General features: G+C 44.7%; 1 protein-coding gene across 3 annotated transcripts in view; it reads right to left on the minus strand.

The window, feature by feature from the left end:
• Positions 1–493: 493 nt before the first annotated feature.
• CTCF (CCCTC-binding factor) overlaps positions 494–27,169 on the minus strand; it is a 30,193-nt gene continuing 3,517 nt past the window's right edge. The window contains exons 1-11 of one of the 3 annotated variants that reach the window (XM_085234589.1): positions 25,945–26,078; positions 12,864–13,656; positions 12,036–12,206; positions 11,071–11,204; positions 9,814–9,934; positions 8,862–9,011; positions 7,127–7,287; positions 6,527–6,709; positions 5,955–6,090; positions 3,266–3,433; positions 494–2,071 (exon numbers count right to left, since the gene is read on the minus strand). In XM_085234589.1, coding sequence (XP_085090715.1) covers positions 1,890–2,071; positions 3,266–3,433; positions 5,955–6,090; positions 6,527–6,709; positions 7,127–7,287; positions 8,862–9,011; positions 9,814–9,934; positions 11,071–11,204; positions 12,036–12,206; positions 12,864–13,656; positions 25,945–25,965 — 2,220 coding nt within the window. In that variant the 5' untranslated portion in view covers positions 25,966–26,078 and the 3' untranslated portion in view covers positions 494–1,889. Of the gene's footprint in view, positions 2,072–3,265; positions 3,434–5,954; positions 6,091–6,526; positions 6,710–7,126; positions 7,288–8,861; positions 9,012–9,813; positions 9,935–11,070; positions 11,205–12,035; positions 12,207–12,863; positions 13,657–25,944; positions 26,079–27,169 lie in introns of those variants that run through there. The other 2 variants (XM_085234590.1, XM_085234591.1) reach the window with 2 other exon arrangements.

The raw sequence follows: 27,169 nt of genomic DNA on the forward strand, positions 1-27,169 counted from the left end.
ACCAAGGCACGGTTAGTGAGCACACACACAGAAACCAAGGCACGGTTAGTGAGCACACACACAGAAACCGGGTCAGCCAGCTTGGCACGAGGTGACAGATGGGTGAAGGAGGATGCTCACAGGTACTGCTCCCATCCACACCCTCAGCTGGGCTGCTGTAAGGTCACCCCAGAGCCACTGGATCAGTGAGCAGCCAGTCCAGCACCTTTCAAGTTTCCTGGCTGCCCTCTCTCCTGGAGCACAGCAGGGCTGTAAGGTACGCGAGCACACTGCCCACACAGCCACCACTTATCTGCACGCTACCACTTACAGCTGGCAGCACATCATGATTTAATTCCACCACCCTGCACTCAGGGCTCGGTGGGGGGAGGAACACCCACAATGAGAGCAGAACCAGCAGCACAGCAACAGCTGCTCCCTGCTCCCTCTGTCCTGCAGCACCCTTCCAGGAGGGGCTGTGCAGCCCAAAGAAAGCAGCCAGCGAGCACACGCCTTAATCCATTATTATTTATTAGCTGTACAGCAGTATATTCTCCTTCCCAGCTTTCAAACCCCATTACATATTTTATAACAGTATTTTTTTTTTTTCCATGTTGGCTTCCTAAAATAATGAAAAATATCACACAGTACAGCTAAGTACAAAAATGCATCAACCTAGAGTCTGATAGCTAAACTGATAGCTCTCTTAAAAGCGATACATAGAAGAAAAATTTGTTTGAAATCAGCAAGACTGAGGCTCTATAAAAAGCTTACATATTTTAACATGTGACAGTTTCATATACAGGCATCATTTGTATTTCACATTATTCCTTTTGTCTTTATTAGAGATCCAAAATTGTGTAATTACTGACCTATTAAAATTTCCTGGCCCAGGTTTTTGAGGGCTGCAGTGACCCACTTAAAACTCACCACTTCTGTCTTAACAAAGGATTCATAAACACAAAATACAACTACAAGATAGAGCAAAGAAAACGTAGTCGTGAGGTTATAACTCAAAAAGGAGGTTCCTTACATGTTTCCAACGCTGGTTTTGTGTGCTTTAAAACCAGCTTTCACCTGTGGGTTTCTGCTGTTCCACAAGCAATAGCATTGGGTACACATCTCCTCTATGTGATCAGTTATCAACAGCTTTTCCAACATTTACACTATTGATCCTCTTATCACTTAGTTCAAAAGGAATTAAAATACCAGGGGTTTATTTCAACTGTATTTTTGCATACCTCTTAATTAATGGAAAAAGATTAAAATGTAAAAAAAAAAAAAAAAAGTTATTTACAAGCTTGACCATTACAGAAATGCTTTGCAGAAAGCAAAGCATATTAAGGACAGAAACCAGTTGGAGCATGCCAAAACTACCGTGTGCAGCCGACTTGGAGAACCAGAGCTAGTCAGTTGGGGGTAAGCAAAAAACATTTAAAAAGTCTAGAACCCTCCCAAGTCTGCATTTACAGTTAAAAACACTACTGAGAGAAGGAGGCTCAAGGACTCTGGGAACTGGAAGGGCAAAGTCCGGAGTGGTTTACCACATACTCTAGTCAAGGCTTCCACTTCTGTATCATAAAACTCGTTGCACGTAAAGCTGGCCGTCCGAGGACCCTGTTTACAATGCAGTTCAGAACAAAACTAATCAAGCACCTCACGGGAAACCCTCATGGACTCCGAAGCATTTCCTAATGTTCCATGATCCTGTAATGCTAACATAAAACAGCAAGTTCTAGTTAAATCACATTCTAACATCATTTTGAAGTTTTATTTCCCAGTATGTTTGGTAAAATGGTCTAAAATGATGCATTTCCCAAAGCCAAGAAAAAAAGGTAAAAGGAAAAATAGATTTGAGCCGCTTAAACACAGCCCAGGCCAGTTCAGTCATCCGGCGTGGTCCTCCTCCATCACCGGTCCATCATGCTGAGAATCATCTCAGGAGTGAGGTCTCCATTTGGAGCTTCCACTACAGCAGGCTGAGCTTCCTCCTCTTCCTCTACTGTTTCTGCATCAGGTTCTTTCTTTACTTCAACTATAATGTTTTCGATTTCACCAGTGTTCTGGTCTTCAACCTGAATGATTGCTGCAGCTGGAGGGGCAGAAAACAAAGGGGGGAGAGAAGAAAACAACAGCTTTTTAGCCAGTTCCAGAGCTGTTCTCATCAGATGACTTCTCAGTACGTACTTAGGACTTTTGTATGGAAAAAGAAGGTGAGACCCACAACGAAGGCATTCCCACTTCAGGGGAGAGTGACTCGAGCCTCTTCACTCATCTACAAACCCTCCATTTCACACAATCACAGAATGGTTTGGGTTGGAAGGGACCTCAAGGATCACGAAGCTCCAACCCTCCACCACACGCAGGGCCACCAACCTCCACATTTCATAGCAGCCCAGGCTGCCCAGGGCCCCATCCAACCTGGCCTTGAACACCTGGATGGACGGGGATCCACAGCCTCTCTGGGCAGCTGTTCCAGCACCTCCCCACTCTCACAGTACAGAACCTCCTCACTCCTGCACGAAGATGTGCTAACAGTACAAACGTAGGAACGCTGCAACTTTAAGACCATATTCAAACAATGCATCTTGCACAGCAGCCAACCAATGAGACAAGAGATGTGCATGGGAGCAGATCAGACCAGCTCCTCTTCACTCATGGTGAAGAGCAAAGCTTCAAAGTGAGGGAAGTCCAGTCACACCTGTGACTACGTCGGCATGAGAAGTTTCTGCAGGCTGTCATGCAGGAAGGCCACCTGTAGCACTGAGCAGACAGCCCGGCCCCAGGGAGCTATCACCCTCTGCAGGAAAGGATTTGCCCTTTCTGCTTTGTTCCAGTATTTTTAACTCCGGCTTTGCACAGTTATTGATTTCTCTTCTTAAGAAGAGAACTCCAGAGAGCTGAGGCTACATCTGCACGCTCAGAAATGCAACCCTGAAGGACGCTCATCTGTGCTAAGAATGCCACAGTGATTGTACAAAGTTACGTAAACAGTAACTGCACAATAACACAAAGAAATGTGCAGTTTGCACATCTGGGAGTTGGATTAATACTGAAGAAAAAACATCCTCTCCTTTTTTGCATAGTCTGAAGCAACCCTGCTTCCTCATGACCAGAAAACACTCGCAATTCATTTCAAGCCAATGGTGCAGCCTTTGCAAAGCACAGACAAGTGCAATTTTTTCAATTTTTTTTTTTTAAATAAGCTTCATTGAGAGAAGTTCTCTTATAAGAATGGTCCAATCAAAGAACAAAAGCAGTTCAAGCAGCTTAACAAGTGACTTACGCTGGGATTGTTTTGTTTGGGTGGCAGCTTTGCCTGGTGGCCTCCCTCTCCTCTTCTTACTGGGAGGTGGTGCAGGAGCCTCTGGCTCAACTTCTGGTTCAGCCTCAATTTCTACTGCTGTCTCCTCCTCATCTTCATTATCATCCAAATCTGGCTCAGCATTTTCCTCTAGAAGAAGCATTGGATCAAGTCAGACTTCAGTTCAAACAAGACTGAAATACCCACTTACAGAGGAGAACCACCAAATCCTCAGCCATAAGGAGTCAAGTCAGAACAAAATGCAAATTTTCTCTGCCAAGAAGCTGGTGGCGTGGATGTCAGTCTGTCACCTCACCTTAGAGGCAAGGAATTGCCATTCAGTCAAGTTTTTTTTTATTTCTATGTTAGGCTATGCAATAAAAGCTCCTCTGAATGAGCTGAGAGAGACAGTGGCAGGATGGGAAGACCATATAACGGGCTGCAGGGCAATTCCATGCTCATTAGGAACAATTAGATCCCAGAAGTCCCACCTGGATATATTTTTCAACAGACTTCACCTGGCAGCAGGTACCTCAGTGTCTCTATGACACATTCTAGAACTCGAGAGTGATCAAAAGCAAGTCCCAGCCCTCAAGAAACAACAGTGCCGTATCTGTCTTTTTTTGTTGTTGTTGCTAAATGAGTAGGAAACCAGCACTGCAGCTCCCTAAATGGAACTTATGTCCAGGAACTGAAAATCTTAAGTTGAATGTGACAGGACCACACAGAACTGGGGGCTTCTTAAGCACTAGAGGTGAACACAGTTCTGTAGATGACACATTGTGCTTTCCAATGCCACTGACAAACAGCAACGTACCAACCAGTGAACAAAAGGATCTTCCCCAGAACCTCTTCCCCAAGGCACTGCAGTATATTTTAAAGCCATGCAGCTCCCATCCAGCACTGCATCTTATTGCATTTTGGGACTGATTCCACTCCAACAGCCTCACAGCAAGCTGTATCTTCTTGCAGCTTTTATACTGTTAACTGAGCTAATCACTCCAAACCTTACACCTCCAAGCACTCCGTAAAGTTACCATGGTTAGCACCATCAACGTGCTCAGGACGCCCTGCATGTGAGCAAGGTGACTCATCACAAGGGCCTGTTTTGTCACAGCTTTGCTCACCATTTTCTAGAAAATGTGGAAGTTGTAGAAACTCATGAAGCTGCAGATCAAGAGATAAGAACACCAAATGCTAAAGCTGAACGTAGTTAGAACTGCTTTCTTACTGCTATTCAGCTCATTCTGGTGAATTGCTTTGCCATCAGGTGACTCCTGAGGAAGTCAGCCCAAATTTGGCAGCTCATCTAAGGCTGCAGGAGCTGTGTCAGCCAGGGAGTCTGAGCCACAAGATCCATCAGCTCACCTACCAAGCATGACTTGTGACCAGCCTCCCCACAAACTGCTTTGCAGCCCACACCCACCGTATCAACTAAAGTTCACTAGAAGCCTACAAACCAAACGTTAAAAGCAGACACTCCCAGAATCACTTGGTTTTAATTAGTTTCTATCAAGATGGTTATTTTACTTTGTCCCCTAAATACTGCCATGTTTTACATGAACTCTTAGTTACCCACGCTTGATGCAGTGGACTACACCACGCTGCTCCCAAATATCTGTACAAACATGACTTTAAGAAATGACTTCTTGTTAGAGTTTTGCTGTCAGGGTTTGCACAACCACCAGTTTGACCACATTTGTCCAAGTTCCTGTAAAACCTGTCTGTCACTTAAGATTTTCAGATACGTTCCCTACCTACATCCCTTCATTAATTACAAAATGAACTTCAGATGAAAGACTGCTTCGCAATACTACTTTAGGAGAATCATCTTTGATCTGGTTGGTCTTTACACCCCATCTGGATTTTCTTGCTGAAGATATGATGGTTTTTCTTCCAGCAGGAAGAACGACTATGAGCTTTTCCTTCATCAAGAATACCTCAGTGAAGGCAAGGAGTCTATCTGCAGAAACAGTTTGCCTCCCTGCTCTGGAGAAGCCTGTAGACAGCAGTCACTCTATTTTGAATTGCACTTAATTCACCTTTTGGCACTTGACTTGGCAAGCCAGGTGCCCCTCAACAGCCATCTTCCCAACATCAGTGCACGTGCAAAGACATGTCAGGTGGAAGGCACCAACAGCCCCCTGAACCCTGTAATTGCTCAGGACTTTCACAACAGCCCATGAATTTACCAGCACTCTCTCTATCATTCTCTTGGATGCCCCCATCCTTTCCTAACAGAAGCAGCCAAGCCTTTCAACACTGGGGCTGGTTGTTCAGACATGCCACATGCTTTCCTGCAGCAGAGAAGAGGAGCACATGACATTTCACAGCAGAGAAACACACTGCTTCTTTCGGGATGCTGAAAACACACACAAAAGCAGGAAGAACAGGGACTGTGCAGGCAAGGCAAGGGGCTACAGAAGTGTTTGTGTTTCCCCCCTCCCAACTACTTAGCCTTTAGAAGAGGACAGGATGGCAGAAACTGTGCTGTCCCCTACAGGCAGTCATCTCTGTACTTGATCATATACTGTTATTTTGTTGTTGTTGTTGTTGTTTTTTAAAGCTTACCAACCATATAAACACCTTTCAGTTACCAGTTACCTACAAAACGGACAAACAAACAGCTAACAGAGTGAATCCCAGGTGTATGTACTGCTCTGTTCCTTACCACTATCAGAGGAATCCTCTTTCTTAGAGCGCATCTTCCTCTTTCGGCCACGTTTGCCCTTCTTTGTCTCTCCTCCATTCTCTCCTTCTCCACCATCTAGGCCAGAACAGTTATCAGCATGTCTGGCCATTGTGTTCTACTCCATGGAAGAAAGGGAACAACAACAACAAAAAAAAAACACAAAAAAAAAACAAAGCATGCATTGAAATTGAGATCAAGCACTCTGGCCCTATATTTATAAACATATTTTTGATAACCTACTTGTTGTGTTTTTTGTTTTGTGTGCGTTTGTGGGTTTTTTCTTAATAAAGGAAGAATAATTAGCGAAAATGGCTCATTTCAATAACTTTTATGAATGAAGTTGAATTTTCACACTGCTTTTGATCTCAATACGTAACAGTATTAGTTCTGAATTATCTCAGGTGTCCTCCCAGAAAGAAGCAAGTGCTGCATTTAAAATGTCAGTACAGTCCCTGTACCTCAACCACCCTTCCCTCTGTTCCCCCTCCCCACCAGCCTTCATTCCACTCCAAAACAAAACAATGTTAATTCAGAACAGTGTATTCCCTTACCCTGCGAGTGAATGTTTTACCACACTTGGAACAGACAAAGGCAGCAGGGACAAAGTTGGGATCGTGGTATCGTTTGAAGTGCATATCAAGGAGCTGTTTCTGACGGAAGGTTTTATCACAATGGCTACAGGCATAAGGCTTTTCTCCAGTATGGGTCCGTTTATGCATGACCATGTGCCGCTCCTGAGGGACAAGCAAGACGAGAAAAGTAACCTGGGAACTCAGACACAGAAGAGCTGATTTTTGGCCAGGAAGAGCCCAAAACTTTGGGTTAAGAGTAGCAGCAGAAAAAGGTGATTCTGCAGGAATGGGTGTACATCCTGACTGACAGGACATTCAATCCTAGCTATTCCCATTCCGTAGACTCCTACCAACTCTTTATCAACAGATACATCAGCACTGTGCCTTACCCCCTTTCCAGGGGCTCCCTATAGGCGAGCACCACACCAAGAGGCAAGGCCCCCGAACCCTCCTTCACCCACTCCCTTCAGAAAGGGAGAGCTGATTTCATCTTGACAGCCAGACCGACTTCACAGCTGCGACTCCTCCCTGACGTTTTGTGAGTTGCAGCTCCCGAGGGGAGCCAGCAGCACATCTTACCTGTCTGCACGCATAATCACACTGGTCACACTTGAAGCGCTTCTCGTTCTTGTGAGACTTTTGATGCTGTATGAGGGCGTAGCGCTCGTGGAACACGGCGTCGCAGTAGCGACACTTCTTGCCCTGTTCGATGTAGGAATGCTGCTTTCGCAAATGAACACCTAGGAGCAAAGAATCAGAGGCTTTCATCACCGTGGCTTTCCGTGGAAAATCCAGCCCACGGTCCCTTGGCACTACTCTCCTCCACGCACTCTTGGGTTCAAGTCGGGAGAGTGAACCATTAATTCAGAATTCTGCCAAAGAAATAAGACTCACAAATAAAAGCAACCAGAACGATTTATAGGCAGAAATCTCTCTGCCAAGCTTTGCCACAAGATTCTAGATTTAGTAGTTGGTAGCAATCTGTTGGCACAGTGCATTTCCAAGTGATAAAGGGTTTGATGTTATGCTACGTAATTTAAGTTAACAAATTATATGCAAACGAAGCAGCACTTTAAATGGATTTTTCAAACAATGTACGTTAGCCTCAAAACAGAGCAGACAACAGGGACACCAGGTCTGCTTCTGTCAGCATACATCCACAAGGACTCTCCTGGAGGACAGCAGAACACGAATTTTTGCCAGCAATGCTTATGCAACACACAAAGATTATAGAAGTGAAACAGTCCACAAGCCACTTAAGACCACTCTACTGTGAATTGCCTGAATTCAGTCAGAAGCCAGGTAATAACATTCAGAAACAGGATTTTCTGCAGGATTAGAAGTCAGAGTGACAGGGCTAGAAGGCAATAGGGATACCAGCAGATAATCCCCAACAGAGGTTTTAGTCATTTCTTCAAAACACTCCAACTGAGAGCACACCACAGCTGCACAAAGCAGCCCTTTGTAGACTGAAGCGCTATTAGAAGAGAAATTCTTCACTGCTAACATCAGGTTTTTTTTTTCTGTTGTAAATCAGTTCCGATTGCTCTGGTAGACACCTGACAGCAGTTGGCTGCCACCCCTCATTGTAGCACTCCTCATTCGTTTTAATTGGAAGGCAGCCTGCCTTTCCATTACGTGGTTGGTATTTTGCTTACAGACTGAAAGTTCTGCCAAATGGTGGCTTCTTCCTTCTCAGCTGCTCTGGGCTGACATTATTTTTCACCTTCTTGTACATCAGAGAGCTTGCCTGCTGGAATCACTGGGTACTGCTCACTAGATAACACTCTCTACTGCAAGGACTCAGGGCTTTTGTGGCAATTGTGTCTCTCCTATTCTGTCTGTAGCACACAGCTCCACTTCCTGGAAAATGAAAGTATTTGTTCACATTCAAGCCCATTAGCTGGGTGAAGATGCATGTGGATAAATGTAACGGCCTCCAATATGCAGGAGGTCAAGCCAACTGACCTTTGGTTTCTCAGACCTAATCCACATGCTAGCCTGAATAAATGCCTCATGTCTAAGAGGTGTTTTCAGTCCACACCTATGGGCCTGCAAATAACTTGCCTTGTATGCTTGGAATGCATCCTACACTTTCAAATGGTTAAAAGAAACAGAAAAACCTCAGTCTGCAGCAATTATGGGAAGCTAAGCATGTATTACAAACCCCACATCTAAGCCTGCGCTTCGTTTGGTACAGCTACCAGAACTGTTAGGTTAAAAAGCAGACAGCAGTTGGGTCAAATGAACTCTAATTCAGGGAAAAGGTTTCTGCAGCACTTCCAACAGAGGAGCACATTTCTGAGGTACGTACCCAAGTCACTCTTTCTCGCTATAACAGTATCACAGTGAGGACAGTGAAATTTGGCCACGTTCTCCGTGTGCTTCTGCAGAATGTGCATCTTCATGGTACCACTTTGAGTGAAGCGAGCATGGCAGATGTAACATTCATATGGCTTCTCTCCTACAGTAGCAGAAGGAAAAGAAATAGCACAAGTGCTTTTACTGAAATAAAATCTAACCAAGCAGCCTCAAGCTCTCAGAAAGTTGCAATAGACAGAAGGCAGAAATAGTAACTCTGTCTCTTTCTCTAGAATTTTTTGTTCTTGTACGCATCTTTCTACAAAGAAACTCAAGTCTACTCTTTAAGCACAGCAGTTAAATTAATATCCTTACTTGGAGGAAGTGCAGAGAGGACCTACCTGCAGGCTGCCAGAAAACAGCAAGCAGAAGCAGATTTTCTGAGGGATAGAGCTTCTGAAAAACTCAAATCACAAGTGCAGTTCTCCCCCCCGCTTCAATTTTAGCCATATAATCAACCTGGCATTCCAGCCAACACTCCGTGCTAAACACAACTGCTATTTCCATCAAAGAAAAAATTGAGGATCTTTATGCCCTACACGCATGAGATGCTTTTGCAAACATGCTGAGCATGAAACTGAAAATGGCTCATCTTCAACTGGAGCACTAATAAGGGAAGAAATTTCTTCTCTGCTTACTACAAGTGGCTGTATTTTATTACCTCACAATGAAATTAGAATCCTCCAAGCTCACTTCTCAGAGTAGTAATTCCTGCTGGCTTATGTATTTACTGGTGCTTATAAATTAGTGTGTATTTTTCAGCTACAAACCATGATAAAGATTTTACGTGAAATAAAATAAACGTTTACTTTGCCAATTAAGAGTGTCAGCATATATCACCCAGTTTCAGCACTCTGACACCAAAACACAGAAGCCACCAAAATTAAAAAACATGTCAACAATACCAGAGTGGGTCCTCATGTGCCTCTTCAGTTTGTAGGTATCCCTGCTGGCATAGCTGCACAAGCTGCACTGGAACGGACGCTCCCCAGTGTGAGAACGGATGTGGCGTTTCAATTTGCTAACCTGAAGGAACAAAAGGCATTTGAGCAGGTCTGATTTCTGAAAGCACAACAAGGCAGTTGAGAATTTAAGGTGACTGATTTTCGTTTTATCTTGCCAATAAAGCAAACACAGGCAAGCACATTTCAATTCTATTCTCATGCTGCACATAACCTCCCCCTCCCGCTGTACTTCCCAATGATGCTCCTAGCCTTGCTTGATGCTTGTTCCCACATTCAATGCACACTCATACACAGCCTCATTCTCACCTCACTGATGTAAATTTGAGGAGATGCTAAAATGTGAAGTTATCTCGGAGAGACACAGGAAAGTGTTCTGGGAGAGCAAGCACCTAAGGAATTCTGGAGGTGGGGACAAAGGGTAGCATAGTGTCCTCCTCACCATTTATTTCTCCCCAGAGGGTGCTTTCTCCTAAGTTACTTTGAGTGAGATGATCAACTTGGTAAAAACAATCCTAGATCTACAATCAACAAGGTGAAAACTTCTCTCCTGCTTTTATCCAGAAGACATGAACCAAGTCATTTTCTACTCAAGTATGAGCATGCTGCATACATCGAGAACTGCTGTCTGCACAAGGGAGCACAAGCTCACGTTAAAACAAATTTGGTCTGAATTCATACCAGGAGTATCACTGCAAGTTTGACATTCAAACCACAGCACTGAACTCACAGCACGGAGATAAAGACTGACCTCCCTACTCAACATTACCCACTGACCTTCCATTGCACACATTGCATTTTTTAAATCACATCTCTCACCTAGCTCAGATTTCTTTTCCCTACCATGCTCTGTAATTTCTGTTACAATATAAAGGCTGTCCTGAAGCACAAGTAACAGTCCTGCACAGGATAGAGCGAACAAGCAGAACTGCATGTTCTGGAGTAAATTAGGCAATTGTCTGATATAAGCAAAGCTGTTTTTGCTTCAGGACTGAAGCAAAGGCTTGTAATTTCGGCTGCAGACACCCCAACATGTCAAATGCACAGCCCTAGAACTGCAGGACACCTGTGCTCTAAATGCATGGCCTACATAGGAGAGGGCTGCCTCCTTCAACACGGAGCATGCTACAATTCCTTTCATCTTCTTCAAGACCGATTTATTTAGTGAAACACCACCTCAGCACCAGTTAGCTGACATACCTCCACACTGGCATAGTCACACATGGAGCACTTGAAGGGCTTCTCGTGGGTGTGTTTGTAACGGCGGTGCCGAACCAACTCCCCGCTGGTCACAAAGGCCATGTCACAGTCTGGGCACTTGTGAGGGCGAGTACCTGAGCACGGGCAGCAAAAAAGGAAGGAGGCATTCAGGTGGAGTAACAGAAGAAAATACGGCACCGTCTTTTGCATGGTACAAAAGATTAGAGAGCTGAATGGAACATAAATATGACCTTCGTATAAATACTGAACTGAAGATCTTCTTAGGGACTGAATATCCCTTCCACAAGGAACCAAACTCCCTTATTCTCACATCACTCAGTAACTCACAAACCTCAGACTGCTCAGCTAGACACAATGTGGGCACAGCAGGCAGAGCAAACGAGGGATATGAACTATTGCTTTTTCTACTCTCCTGCAGAAGTGTCACAAGAGGATCATTTAAATTTCATCACTGCTTAATTGCCTTTGTACACTAGAACTGAAGTAAGAGCAATAGAAGTATTCTACAGATCATACCAGTAAGTTATACTGATGTACTTTATAACCCTTTTATTCCTCTCTCTCCCTCCCTTCTGCTTTCAATTCTCTCATTCTTAGCTCCAGCTTCTTTCTTCATCTTACTTTTCTGCAGGAAGCAATGGCCACACAATGCTTAGGATACAACTACCAACATCCAACACAACTGGATTTTATTATTATTTTTTTTTCTAAGTTTAAGCTCATTGCAGGATCCAGGGCTGGCTTTTTAAAATCTGTGTATAGAACAGATGAGGTTTGCACGTGACCTGGCCAGGCAGAGAACACCTGCATTCATGAGAAAGGAACAGCAGCACTGCACAGATTCTTCCTTAGCTTGTTTTGTAACTGGAACCAGAAAGATCACTTTGTTTTTGTTCTAAAGGCAGAGCAAATCCCACAAACAAAGCAGGCAAAAGCAGGAGTACCTGTGTGAGTGTTGAGGTGGTTCCTCAGTAACGTGACTGTCCGAAATGCCCTGCCACAGAGATGGCACTTGTGTGGTCTTTCATCAGTGTGGCTTTTCATGTGGCGGTCCAAGTTGGAACGGCGTGGACAAGTGTAACTGCACAGTTCACACTGGAATGTCTTCTTTACACCTAGCCATGAAGGAAATCATCTTTACTTAGGAGTACTGTGGTCTACTGCATAACATAATAATAGGTCAGCAGGGAAAAGGAAACACTGTGGAGGTTTAGCTAATGTGAGAAACAATCTTGTACCATTACATCCAGTTGTACATCCTTAGGAACACAGGCAGTGACTAGTTTGGCTTGAATTTTCCATTCGTATGCCAGCACTCAATGTTCCTGCTCCACACTGAAAAGGGTTCCTTAATTTACAGGTTTAAATTTCCCAAAAGGAAAGTACATACTGCTGTATTTTACATCATTTACCCTATCCAGCACTTTGTTTAGGGAAAAAAAAAAAAAAAAAAAAAAAAAATCACAAAGCTAATTGCACTGTTGGTTCCTAATGTAAAACATGTACGCAAAGTCTTAAATATGTATTAGAGCAGAAAACAGAATCTTTTCAACTGTAGTTATATGGGGATACTAATATCACAGCATCACACTGAAGCAAATGAACTCCTTTGCAGCCTACGTGCCTGAGAAATAGCAGAACTGAGTGCTATTAAATGAGGCAGCAAGGGACACTGGCATGTCTGCTTTATTCCTGCATCTACTGAGTCACTGCGACCATACTGCAAGGTTCCCCCCCAACAAACGCATTTTCAAAATGGACTCGCAGCTTACCTTTCTTTTTAATTTTTGTTGGTTTAGGTGGCTTCATGTTGCCCACCACCTTCTCTGCATTGACCTCAGACAATAAACCCTCCTGCTGCTCCTCCTCAAAGTCGTACACAGAGACATCCACATCCTTGCCTTCCTCGGTGTAGCGAAGCTTACTCTTTTTGTTTTTCTTTGTTTTTTTGGCTGGTGGCTGATAGTCTGGATCTTTTTGCCAATTGGGATCTTCTTGTGGCTGAAGTTCCCCTTGTTCCAGTGTCTCCACCTCACCGTTAGCACCCACCTTCACGACCTGGAAGCCTTCTGGTAAAGGCAGGGTGTGACAGATCATGGGCTCTCCCTCCTGCAGGCCTCCTTTGGAAACCTCATTTTCATAAGCTCCCTGAAGTTCTTCCACAGATGTGGTGGCAACGGGTACAGTCACTGGAACGGGTACTTGGACCAGCTGAAGCTCTCCAAGGTTTATAGGCTGCTCTTCCATATTAACAACCTGAAGCGTTATGATCTGCGTGTCATCCACCGTAGCCTCCGTTTCCTGAGGCACGGCACCTTCCATTACTTCAGTCTTCATTTGAAGAAGAGTTGGATCCAGCTGCTCCATCATCACCATCTGCACACCGCTGTTGACATCCTGCACCACCTCCCCTCCGTCTGCCTGGTTGGGTGCTATATGGCAAGCCTCGTCCTCCTGCCCTCCCTCGCGGCGTCTCTGATAGGTTTTTCGCTCTTTCCCCTTAATAAAAGTTTCAGATTCCTCCACAATGGCTTCGACTGCTTCACCTTCCATTTCACCTCCCTGCTGGAAAAAACAAAAGAATGAGTGCTGGGAATCATCCCGTGTCTTTTAGCAGCTGCACAAACCCTCCTGAAAGGCAAACGGCCTAACCGAGGCGCTGCAGTGCCCTTACATCCAGCAGACCAACTGAGAACCGAAAGGATTTCTCCTTACCAGCCTCCTGCCACCATAAACCAAGGCAACCACAGGATGCTGTCTGCAGTGAGACACCCCCACCAGTTATTTGGAAAGCAAGGAGAAGTATTAAGTGAGATGCAGTCTCAATTCTTAAGAACTGCAAATCCCACAGGCAAGATCTACTGTAATTTCACTCTCTACTGAGCCTCCTTAGGATTTCACTTCATTTAGATTAGTAGAATCAGAATCTGTCTTTGGCTATACATGTTAAAGACACAAAAGTAACACACTGTCCCAGGCAAAGAGCTGACATGAAGCATTAAGCTTGAGAACTGCAAAGCTTTTTCAGGAGGAAAAAGGACTAAGAATGAAGACTTCAGTTCTTACGTTTAGAAATTTCTCCAATTATATTCTTACTTGTTTTCTATATGCTTAAGTTTCTCCTACCACGCCTGCAAAGGAAGTAAAAAGGATCCAGGCAGCGAGGCCTGTTTCCTGAGAGCAATGCAGGGCTCCCATCCTTGAATGAGAGCACAGTGCCCTCATCAGGCAGGACGAGCACAGCATGCCCAGCTCTAACTTCAGTGTGAGGGATGGTGGTTCGGTTCAGAGGTGCCAGAACAATGCTGTTCCCACTGGGGACACCCACATCCTCGTGGTCTCACTGTTTATACTGCTTCCCAGGAGGCATCAGCCACCCACAGATGCTGCCGTATGGCCCCAATGTGCCTCCCTGTAGGGATGCTGCCCTCTTCCTTCACCACCCATCAGCATTCGGCCCATCCAGACACACGGCTGAAGCACACAAGATGATGTGAGAGCTGAACGCCAGGCAGCAGCCACAGGAACAGAGCTTTGCTCCCTGCCCTCTGGTAAGGGTGAAACCATCCGAGCAAATGGTCTTTCAGTGATCTCAAGTGTGAGGAGAAACCTTTTCAGGCTTCACCTTTTCCATCCTCCCAAAGGAAGGGAGGACAGAGCTAAAGAAAAGAATGTGATAAATTGGGTGGGAGGTAACAAGACTGCAGATGAGGGAAAAATGGCACAAGCCCATCTGCAGAACCAGCAGTTCCACTTGATGGAACAAAGCAGAGGTCAGCAGCTCTGACACCAGCACAGCCAGTTCCCAGCAGTCCAGGTGGGGCTCTCCTAAGGCTCTCTTTAATAACTGCATCATTCAAGTTGGAAATAAACCTGTAAAGGCACCTAGGAGTGAGCTCCCAGATGCTGCACAGCAGGAGCTCCACGGGTGGGAGGGAGCAGCACCCCTTGGTCACACACCAGGATGTCCCTGTGTCCCCAGGAAGCGGGTTATCAGCATCCAAAGATTTCAGCATGCTGCTTACGGTGTCAGGAAGGTTACCAGGAAGGCAGGCTGCTGCTTTGGTGAGCAAGACTTCAGCCAAAGGACACAGGAGTGTGCTGTCATTCACCTGAGCCATCCCTGCTCTGTCTCCCACCCTACAGATGGGCATCTCTCACCACAGAGCTCTTGACACACGTGCCCTCAACAGACTCTAAATGAGACACAGCACCACAAACCGGTGAGCTGTGCTGCCATAACCCAACTCACTGGATGAAAAACTGGGATGCCTGCAGAACAGACCCTGTTTTAATAACTAAATGAGTTGCCTACCTAAAAAAATTGAAACAAGCAGAAATAAGTCAAGGTGTGCATTTGATAAAAGTTGGCAGCTTATTCCAAAGAAAGAAATCAAAAGGTTGCTCGAGAGAAATGTACTCCCACCCAGCCCAAGTGCATTAAACACAGGCTATCCCAGCACTGCTTCTATTAAGATGCTACAGCTGGCCAGCATTTACTGCTTCTTCACTACTGCTTATCTTTAGTTTGCACCATGGTGCCATAGTCACTAAGATTCCTAAGTTTGTCAACAGAAAGACACAGGCAGCAAATCCAGAATACGAACTGGGTGCAGGTGCTACCTCCTCCCAAAGCCTCACGCTCTCAGTTTCTGTGTATGCCAATCCCTGTTCTCCACAGTGTGGCACTAGAACCCAAGAAATCCTCTCACAACAAGGAAAGCGGTACAAAGAGCTGAGAGTTCAACCAGAGCTCAGATTATATGCACAAAGACTGAAATCTCATAGGAGGCTCTCATCCATTTGTTGCTAACTGCTCAGAGAAATATAAAAGATGAATAGGGGCAGATTTGCTTAAGCATTCAATCATAAATAAAACCCACGCAAAGGCTTAAAGCTGTGTTGGATTAAGAATCGGTGAATCTTCTCCTCCTGAAGACAGGCCTATCAAACTTCATGCTACTTGATGAGAACAGCTCGAGGCAGGCTGTTTTCACAGTGCTGTCACACCTGCTGATGGTAGCAAATCTGGCATGCCTGAGAAACTGGGAATTTTGGTTTATCAAGGAATTCTCTCATGCTGGAAACAGAGCTTTTGTTTGCCTGCTGCATTAAATCCCGTATCCACTGGTTATGAGTGCTACAACCATTTTCAGCTGCTCTCATTTCCTTCCTGCCATCCAGAACACTGGCACTGAAAACATTAAAAGAAAATAAAATCAAACCTACTACTTGATAAACATCTATTACAGCTTTAATTATCTTTTTCAAAGGCACTCCCATTGATTCACTATTAAGCAACTACTTTGAGAAATATTTGTATCATTTCATAGAGAATAAGCACGAATCTTTATAGAATCATAGAATGGCTTGGGTTGGAAGGGACCTCAAGGATCATGAAGCTCCAACCTCCCTGCCACCACATTTCATAGCAGACCAGGCTGCCCAGGGCCCCATCCAACCTGGCCAAACTATGCTTATGGCTTTTCTCTGTATAAAAAACAGCCTTTCAACATGAGAAAGCCACGAAATGCATAAGGAGCCACAGCTGAAGTAAAGAGCCATCAGTGTAAAGGTATGGAAGGATGGTTTCCTTAAGTACTGACCCACAAAGGGACTGGGTGTGGGCAGACAGCTCTGATGGTGCCTGCAGTCCTATGGGCTGCTACCCAGCCAAGCTGTCTGTGCTGAAGGCTGGCCTCCCTAACAGGGCAGGGAGAAGAGCACATTCTTCCAGGGAACGACTCAAAGCATGTAAGTGGGTGCCTATGCCAAATTACCATCCAGAGGAAACCACCCTTTCTGCCATTAACCAGACAGGAGACAAGATTCTAAACTTGCACAATTGTTTCACAATCACTTCAAGAAGGAAAACACCGTACTGCTGCTGAATAAGCTGCTCTCACCTCTTCCTCTGCCATTCCCTTCCTTTGCATTGACAGAGTAATTCACCCACCTGCACAATGAACACGATCAATAACTCACTCCAGCTGAAAACCAAGAGAGGAAGAAATGGTTAATTAGGATAGAACACACAATTCCTGATGTGATCCCCCACAGGAATGCTTGGGCAGACACAGAGGTAGGTTAACAGTGCCAGCCCCACGTCAAGCAGCAGGAGCTCTGTGTCCCTGAAGCCAGGTGGCTGCACTGAGCTGTGGCCCTGCATTTGTGCCATCCTGCCATCCACTGAGCGAGCCTAAGAGTGAAACTGCTTCCTCTCAGCCATCATGCAATCCCACAGGTCGCAGCCAGTTTGTGGGCACCTTCCTCTCTGAGATCAACAGCATTCAGCTGTGATCAAAACCACACACTATTTCACACAGCTAGTTGCCAACTGTGAACCAAAGTTATCTGCTTATGTGAAGGCAGCATGTTTTCATCCAGATGTTACCCAGATTTTTACCTTTTTGCCCTATTAAATCCTCCATAGCAAAGTCAGTCCATCTCCCTGGATGCAGCGCTGTGGGCAATGACTTAGGCTTACAGTGCATCCCAAGCACCATCCTACAGCTAACTCAAACCCTCTACAGACAACATCTCCAAACGTCCTGAACACATGAAAGTAATCTTCCCAGCTGCTGTTCCTGCCCAGGGATTTTACCAGAGCTCTTCTGAACACTCACTGTGCCCCAGGAGATGATGATGCAAAGCGAGGAGAACTTCTGGCCACCACCACCACTTGTTGAGTAGCACACACCACTGATTCACAGACCTTCCAGAACCCACTCTGATGACTATGCCTTAATAAACATGGCCTATCAGACAGAGGAAAGTGTAAGAGAATGAAGTGAATTGTTGAAATCGTGGAAACTGCTGAAGTTATGACAATAACTCCCACGTGCAGTCAAGTCTCCTGGGCTGCAACTAACTTCCTTCAGCTTCACACGGTGAGCCTTCATGAAGAAAGTAGGCTGCATCGAGAAGAAGGTAGCTGGGACAACTTTATTATATTTTCTTGTTCTCAGTCAGGCCTTGTTCCATTCTTCCTTAATTTCTCCTTCCATTGTTGGCTAACAACTGGTTTTATTTTTTCTTATTTCTTCTAATAACTGCTACTATAGCCTCGCAAGTTGACATCAGGTCTTCTGCCATACAGACAACTCTAGTGAGAGAAGGAAAACATGATTTTTTTTTTTTTTTTTTTGAGATGTTTCCCTTTTTGATACATTAAGAAAGGTATTCTGTTCTACTAATCTGACAGCTCAAGTCATAAAGGCAAACATGCAATTTTATCCAATGTAAATTATGGAAAGATTTACAATTTAAAAGTAACAGCCACAGAAGAACTCATTGTTTGGCTCATTTATGGTTCTTCATAACGTAAAAGCAATGAAGGGGTTCACAAAAAGATCACTGGGACAACTAAAATACTCTGCCATTGCTCTCAATGTATTATTATATTACCTTCAGATCCAAACAGCCTGTGGAGTCCAGTGGCACAAAAGGGAAAGCCTAACTCTGCAGCAGACTTTGAAAGAGGTTAATGATTTTAATCAGCAAGCACTTGTGGTCATTTTGCCCTTCACACACTGACTGAGGCTTTCATTCAGGATACTAACAAACTGCAAAAAGCAAATAAAGGTGTTTTTTTAAAAAGCAATGACCAGAACAGTGTGCTTCAGCCACGTGATGCTGTGTTGCATGACATCAGAACAGCAACTCCAGGTACTGCTCCACCAGGAAGAGAGCAGTGCAACAAGTTTCAGGGCAGCCTGGAGCCTTCATAACCAGGTACAGTGTTTGGATTTTGTTTTCCTCCAGGGCTTTATCTTGATGAAGTACCACCCACGAACAAGCTTTTGGGCATCAGCTCTTGCTTGCTTTCATCTCTGCACAAACACTAAGTAGTGATGCCTTGCCCAATTTGGGTTTCAAACCACAGCAGGCAGTGCTCATCCCTGGGATGGTACCATGCTTCCTGCCCCATCAACAGCTCTGCATGCTCTAACTGTTAATCACCTCACAAATTACACCCCGATGCATTAAGGAAAAGCAAGGTCAGTGCCAGCTGGTTTAATGTTAGGCTGTCCGCTGGAAAAGTGTAGTTTACCATCCTTCCAGCAGAGACAGGAAATTCCAGGAGTTCTGGGAACACCTATGGCACAAGGGCGGTGGACGAGACAAATGCCTGTAGCCCAAATTAAGTCATCCTTACTCCTGAATCACAGATCTCAGGAAAGTTACTCTGCATTAGTAAGTGTTGGAACAGACACAAACAGAACCAAACCAATATCAACCCTAGGCAATGGCCCTCATGATGGAGTTTTAAGCTGTTTAATCCACCTGGACTCAAGCTCAAAGCATTCTGAAAGACCAAGCCCTAGGAGTATCATTACAATCGGATTTCGAAGCAGATGAAAATTCCATCAAGGCACTCAACTTTGGAGGGGAAAATAAAAGCAAAACAAAACACCAACAAACTTTTCCACCAGGATAAAGCCTCATTTTCCAAGCACTTGGGCTCATGCTGCCAAAGCCTTTAACTGCCCACTCATTCCCACCCACATCACCTCAACTACTCCTTGTGCTAGCACAAGGATTTCCAAGACTGCAGCTTGGTCAGGAAATGAGGCCAGAGCTCATGTAGCCAAAAAAAAAACAACACAAACCAACAAGCAACTTATTTCCATGCAGACCAGGTCTCCGGTGTGACCAAACACCAGCAAACCAAAAGAGAAGCACAGCTAGAGGGATTCTTCCTAACAGTGCTACCTTGGAGTGCTCAGGAAGCCAGTGCCTCAGCATGGAACGCAGAGCACACACCGAGACCCCTTAATTCACATTTATGCTCTTGATGCTTCTGCACTTCTGCCTGGATTGATTTGTTCTCTTCATACTGGCTATTCTTCATGCAGCCTGATGTCAGAATACTTTCTGGAACAGAATAAATGAGTAGGAACAGCACAACCACACAGAAGAGAAAGGGAGGAGAGTGGGGAAAAAAAGCACTATTTGAATGTTTAATGCTTTTTAAATGGGAAACATGTAGTTCCCTACCACTAAGAACAGCATTGTGACTGCTTGAGGACTCCTTCACTTTTCCAACAAGCCTTAAACAAAACCCACAGAGCACTTCCATCAGTTTTTGTGTTCTTACCAGGAAGAATGACCTCCTTTTACACACTCCTTTCTCTTCCTCTTCTCAAACTCTTCAACATTTTAAGTCCTTACAACCGAAAACTGCAGACCTAGCATCAAGCTAAGAGTGCTGTAAGACATTTTGGAGCTGGTCATGTCTACTTCAGGTGTCTGTGTCATCCTGCACTGCACAATACCAAATCACACCACAAAAATAATTGTTATTGTCACTGGGATGTAAATTCCACCAAGTATAACCCGTTACACAGTCAACGTAGCAAGTAACACTGTTAATAAAGCAACAGAGCCAGCTTTAACACACTTCTAACCTCATTATTCTGCAGAACAGCCTCAGCTAGTTGGAGAGCTGTGAGCTCCAGCACCCTCATCAATTAAGAGCTTAAGTACTCACTTTTACAGAACTGAAACACCTACAGGCCAGCACATCACTCTTTATCAGTAATCCTGTTCAGTCCTTAGTGTGCATCCATGCTAACATCCCTGGAAACAGTAAGCAGCCCCCAGAAAGCATTCTAAATCCAGGCATGTGCTATTAGCCCGTGCCCAAGCAGTGCTAAGTTTCATAGTGGTTCTCTGCCCTTCCAATTTCAGTATTTTTTCTTCCCCTGGCTCTCCTGTTTATTATTTAGTACAAAGCTCTGGCTTCTGGCTGCAGTTTTTCCTTGACGAGTCTATTTTTAATTATCAGTTTCAAAGCCCACTGCTGATAAAGCTTGGGAGAGCTGTGAATGTTTGGTGACAGCGAAGTATTCAAAATTGATCTCCTTTTAGTCAACACTCAATAAAAATCTCCTAAACTGGAGACACTGACCAGAAAAAGGGATGCTCAGAGGGGCCATGGGGAAAGATGGATATCTCCTGAAGCTGAACAACTTGTAAGTTAATACAAAATAAACTGAAGAGTGAAGCATTGGACGACAGATGGTGCACAGCAACCATCTCCTGCATGGAACTGCATCACCTCACCCATCCTGGGACTGGGCACAACACAGTGGGCAGCAGAGCCCACTGAACTGAACAGAAGCACCCCTTTTATTTACCTCTAACCTTTTATTTCAAATCTCACAGAAAGCAAAGCTGAATTGAGAAATAACAATGGTTGGTAAAAGGAAGGACGATCATGGCCCTTCTCCTTCCAAAAGGCACAGGCTCTTCTTAAGGAAAGAGGCTATAGGAGTTTTCAAAGAGGTTTTATGATAGGCAGCTCAGACACCACTTCCTAACACACAGCCCAAGGAGCGAGGTGTTCCAGCAACACAAGTGCACACGTTATAAAAAGGAAGGCATACTTGTTCAGATCCACTCCACGGTGATGTCAGAGGGCAGAAAAGCCACTCCTGCACTTGTTTACTGGAAAAGGAATCAGCATGCTTTCTGACATAAAACACCTTGCATGCATTTACCTTCCAATCAGATATCTGGCATGTAGGTAAGGCACGGTAAGCTTGAAGGAAAACAGGATAAGCTGGAAACATTGCTGCTTCACAGGCCCATTTTTGAGCTCCCTTAGCCCTGCAGAGGAGCACTGGAACAGTCTGGAGGCAGGATGCTGTGTGCAAGCCAATGCAGCTGTGGGAAGGCAAAGGAGAGTTGTACTGCTGCCTCCTTAACAGAGGGCAGGGAGACAAAACCACACGCTTGGAGGCCAAACACTGGAACAGGCTGCTCAGAGATACAGAAGACTTATCTTCTGGAAACTGAAAATATTTGTTAGATACAACCTTAAACATCCTCATTTAATTTGATAGTTTGCCCTGTTTTGAACCAGGCGTTGTACCTCAAGAGATCTCTTCCAACATAAACTGTTTTGTCACTTTCCAGCACGAGAATATGTAAGATTAAGTCAAATCTAATGAGTTCCTCTTCATGCACGCCGTTACAACTATACTGCACTGCTCTGAGGACGGATTTGTTGGCCTCAGCACTGCTTTCCATGCACATCCTAGGGGGGCAGGAATACATGTGCAAGATCTCAAACATCAACCAGTTTTTAGTGTACTTTTAACGTGGAGAAGCACTGCCACTCTGAGCAATTTGCTAGCGACCTGCACCTTCTGAGGGAAGAATATGTGAAACCTCTCAGTTTTAATTTAAGAAAACAGCACTGCCGGAGCACAGATTCACTGTATCGACATTTAGGAGATAAAAAGAACCATGTGTGATACCAAGTCAAAGAAGGGCTGCACAAACACCAACATCAGACAGAAAAGGCGGAAACAGCACTGCCGATTTGCCAGAGAAAACCCAAGGCTGTGATGAGTAAATCCAAACGAATAAAGAAAAAAGAAGAGACTCGGAAGAAACGAGGGCTGCCACATGCACTCCTCTGCAGAACCGTAACAAGTTTCTATCTCCAGCGGTGGGGGAGGTCGTGAGAGCCCATCTGAAGAGGCAGCTCTGGGACACGAACATTAATGGGCACCACCACTCCATGCTGACCAACTGGGACAGACGAGCCAGTGGGAGCAGACTGTGAACAGAGCAGGACAAACACCCACCTCCTTGCTTAGAGCTGCTTCAGGAGGACAAAACTATTTCCATACACACAACTAAGCATCAACTACTGTGGGCTCACACAGCATCCAGCAGCCACAAGGGCTGGTAGGAGCCAACAACAGCCACCGCTGAGCAGGAAGGAGTACATTAACATGGAAGCCAGGCAAGGATCAAGTAACCAGCGTGTACCTTCTGTGCATTCAACAGAAGCACAAGAATCAATAAATCTCTCCTTAAAGGTGAGAAATTGCACTAAGTTATATACTCAGCAGGCATCCCCAATGCAAACAGCCCAACACATAAAAGAAAGCCGCCATTTTAAAATACATCATTTCTAAGACAAGTAGGTACAACCCAATTTAGGGGCAATTTTACCATTTCCTTTTTTCTTTTCCATTTTAAATCCCTGATTGGAATTGGTTAGGTGACAGCTTTGCAAACCAAACACAAGTAGATGGAGAAGCTATACAAGAAGATGAAGAAACTTGCCAAAAATTGCTGTTGGTGGCAGTGGAAAGCTCCCCTAGGATCCAGTCCAGAGCAGTGATGTTTGTTTCTTTATAAACAGGAGAATTTGATTCCTTTCACAGTGATATTAAACATACAGTAACATTTACTGCTCTATTTCAGCAGAGTAAAAAATGCTTATAAATATCCAAATGCTCTGATCAGTACTTGCCATCTAAATGACCTTTTCAGAAAGCCACTGTTTTTTCCCCCCAAGATTTATTGAGGCACTTCAGTTCCACAAAAGCTGTTCTACTTCCACCTACCTGCTCCCCACCTGCTTTTGGGATGTGTGTAAGTAGCAGCGTGCAAACCAACTGATTGTCTGGCAATGCACACAAGCAGAGGGTCGTAGTGGAAAAGAATTTGCCAGGAAAACCAGTGTTCCTACTTCCCCAAATTCTTTGGTGTTATTCCCACCACAGCAAGAGCTGTAAGCTCACTTGCAGGGAATTTTTCAACCTTCTGATGAAAGTTTTCTGCAAGAGGAGCAGTGCTCTACAGGGTAGGATCAATGCCCATCTAATCCACTAGTCTGTTCTCCCAAAGCTCAAGCAGGAAACAGCACACAGAGAGAGCAATCAGAGCTAGTGCTGCCTGCAGCTGTACCGTCAGCCTTGTCTGGAAGCAGGGATCTCAGCCTCTGGACCTGCAGATGCCTTTATGACCCACTTTCTCCACAGCACCCTGCAAAATCTGCATCAGCTGGGGTATATTTTCTCTGTTTCTTTCTCCTCCCAGCTGCAGGCTCACCACAGGACTCACTGTGTCCACCTAAAAAGCTGGCCAGGAGCTAGAAGCCACACAGCAGAACAGCTATCACTGCACACAGACTGGATTCTGAAAAAACAAAACAAAACAAAACAACACAAAACAACCACACCAACAAACCACAAAACTGAAAACCACTTGTTTTCTTGAATTACCCTACTTGGCCTCCTACAAACAGCCAGGAGAAACTCGGACTGCCAAACTCAAGCTTCAGAAGCATTGAAACTACCAGCCAGAAGACCACAGGGGTTATTTTCAACTTTGCTCTGCAGCTGATTGAAGCTAACTTTTGCCCATTCCCATCTTCTTAACGTAAGATAGGGAAAGCACTTTGAGATGAGAGCCATCTCCATGTGGAGATGCTCAGCCTGCTGTCAGGTGCTAACCATAACACAGGAGAGCTCAGAAAGTCAAATACTCAAACCTCTAGACATGCCCCATCATCATAACATGAAATTATTACCTGTTGTTTACTCTTCCTTTCTGTACTGAAATGATTTCCAGTATTTTTTTTCCATGATCCTGATGCAAAGACATTAAGAAATGGAGAAATGCACCACTGTTCTTCCTACCACGTGACCCAAAGGTTCATCACCTCCTCTGTGAAAACAACTTACATCTTTTGCACTGAATTTATCTGCCTACAAATTCTTGTCGAGTGTGTCAGCAAGATCAAAGCAGCTCGCTGATCTCCCTGGCAAGACAATAGCAGGGATATCAGAGGACCGATCAAGCCACCTCTGGGCTTTGCTCAGAAGCAGCACAGTGAAGCACCATTTCACTGCACAGTGCTATTTCCTACCTCCTGGGAGTTTATTTCCCCTTGCAATTCAGTACTTTTTTCCTTATTTTTGCTTTAAGTGCTGACAGCAGAGCTATACTCTGTGCCTTGGTAATGACTTCACCTCACAGGTAAGAACGCTAGCTCTGCTCGCTCCATTAAGGCATCTGACAACTCCATTAGCTTCTCTGCCACAGCATCACCCTGGAAATTCACATTTAAGCTGTTTATCCACTGAACTCCCAAAACACAGCTGTGTTCTAGGATCCCATTTGTCTCCATCCAAACTGACCGCACCGCCGTGCTCCCAGGCATGCACTTTTACACGCTGCAGCCCTGACACACACTTGGAATGTTTCTGCTCTGCCTCGCAGCCACGACCGCCGCCTTATCGCTCTCTGCCACGCCATCAATCACCATTTTATCACACGTAAGTTTCAAACTGGACATTTTGTACTAACAAGAATCAGTAATGGAAAACTGTGACAAGGATTAGCTTTTGCTGAACCTCCCTGGAAACTCTTCCATCCCACCAGCCCTGGGCTATTCCTCAACTATCCCAAATTGGACAGCTGATTTTTTTTCCACTGATTCTATGCACCAGTTTTCCTTTTGTAAGGTTCTCAAGACATGTTTACTAAAGTCAAACTGTAAACTTACCAAGCTTTGGTTTCCTTGAAGTCTTGTTTACAGGGATGGATTGCATGTTTCTCTTATTAACACAAGGGAGAGTTGGCATTCATCTGAACTATTATGTGCACGTAATCACCGAGCAAAGCTGGTCAAAAAGGAAGGTGGTTCCTGTGCCTCCACTCTGCACTGCACCACTGGGCACCACGCTCACCCACTCCACCTCCTTTCATACCAACACATCAGCATTTCTCCAGTTTCCTGCCATTTCTCTGCTAACCCAAAGCGCTTCACCTATCCAGCACTCCTCCCATTGCTACAGCCAGGGATGCTCCAGTGATCCAAGTGGGAAGAAACGTGCTGGCCAAGACAAGCACCTCTTCCCCATCCCAACATACTTCTGAAATCCCTCTGCTTTTTAAAATAGAAGCTTTCAGAACAGCAACCTATTTCCAAATACCTCTAGAGGGAATAAGCATAGCTATGACTTCCCAATTAAGGTAAAGTAACTTGGTCCAATTACATAACATGTTATTTCTCCTCCAGCTCACAGAGAGCTGCTTTACCTGCTGATGTTTCAGAGACATACAAGCTTCTAATCTTCATGCATATTAATACAGACAAAGGTATATTTCATGCTGTGCTTTGGCTTCCATTTTGTTAGAATTTGACGCATTCAACGAAGTCAACATAAATTTTTAGATTCTGGGAAGAAAGGAAGAGAGGTAAAATAAGACTTTAAGTATTAACTGAACTCTTTATGCAGCCTTTACACTTGAGTGGCTTTAGAAACTTCAGGGGTTTGTTTATGCAGCAGGGAATGAAGGGGATGGGGACAGCTCAGTGACAGAACAGCACGTATGTGGGCAGCCCAGCAGGGTGCAAGGACAGCACCCAGCAGCACAGCAGTCCCTGCCTGCGCTCCCAAGGCAGCAGACATACCCTAAAGGAGCAAAACCTGGGAGGGGCCATGAAATCAGACCTGTATGTAAGGAGTGCAGCTAAACATAGCCAAGATGCTGCGTTATCTGCACGCTCATTGGGAGGGACAGCTGAATAACAGATCTTCAAGATCCTGTTCTATCACACGTCTCCTGAGTGATGGATGCATGCTAATGGCACACTTCTTGAGAACAGCCTCTGTGCTATTTCTGTATTTTCACCCGTTAACAACCACATTGGAAAGACAAAGATTTGATCTCTCCCAAGATTTATAGTAGAGTAAGACTTCTGTTTGTATCAGACATCAAGACTGGGTTGTTCAGTGCACCTGAACATTCACACGAGGTGAAAAATACTCCCCACCCACCTTGTGTGTACTCTACTCTCCTTTTCAAGGTTATTTTTGTTAACGAAAAAAATACTGAGATCACTGAGCCCAGCAGCTATTTGGTTTACTTATTAAGCATACCTAGAATAAGCACACGCCATACAATTGCTGAAGAGTGACAGATTATTGGAGAGGAGTGGGAGGAGCAGCAGAACAGTGCTTTACCTGAAACCAAAGCATCCTTCGGTACAAAAAGAAAGCAACATCTTGAATTACAGTCCACACAGGAAGGGTTCTAAGTTTCAGCAAAAAAAAAAAAATCCCACAAGAACTGTGTTCTGAACATGTATATGAGCAGTAAATATAATTTGAGCAATAAAAAAAGGGAAATTCATAAATCTATGTTCAGAGGTCATGCAGCATTGCAGAGCAGTGGAGGTGGAAGCTGTACTCAAGTGCCAAGGGTTGGTCCAACAGGCTGTGCAAGGCATCCAAACCTGCCAAAGCAACCAACAGGACTT

The sequence above is a fragment of the Meleagris gallopavo genome, chromosome 13, assembly GCF_905368555.1.
Source record: "Meleagris gallopavo chromosome 13, MGAL_WU_HG_1.1, whole genome shotgun sequence".
Classification (NCBI taxonomy): domain Eukaryota; kingdom Metazoa; phylum Chordata; class Aves; order Galliformes; family Phasianidae; genus Meleagris; species Meleagris gallopavo.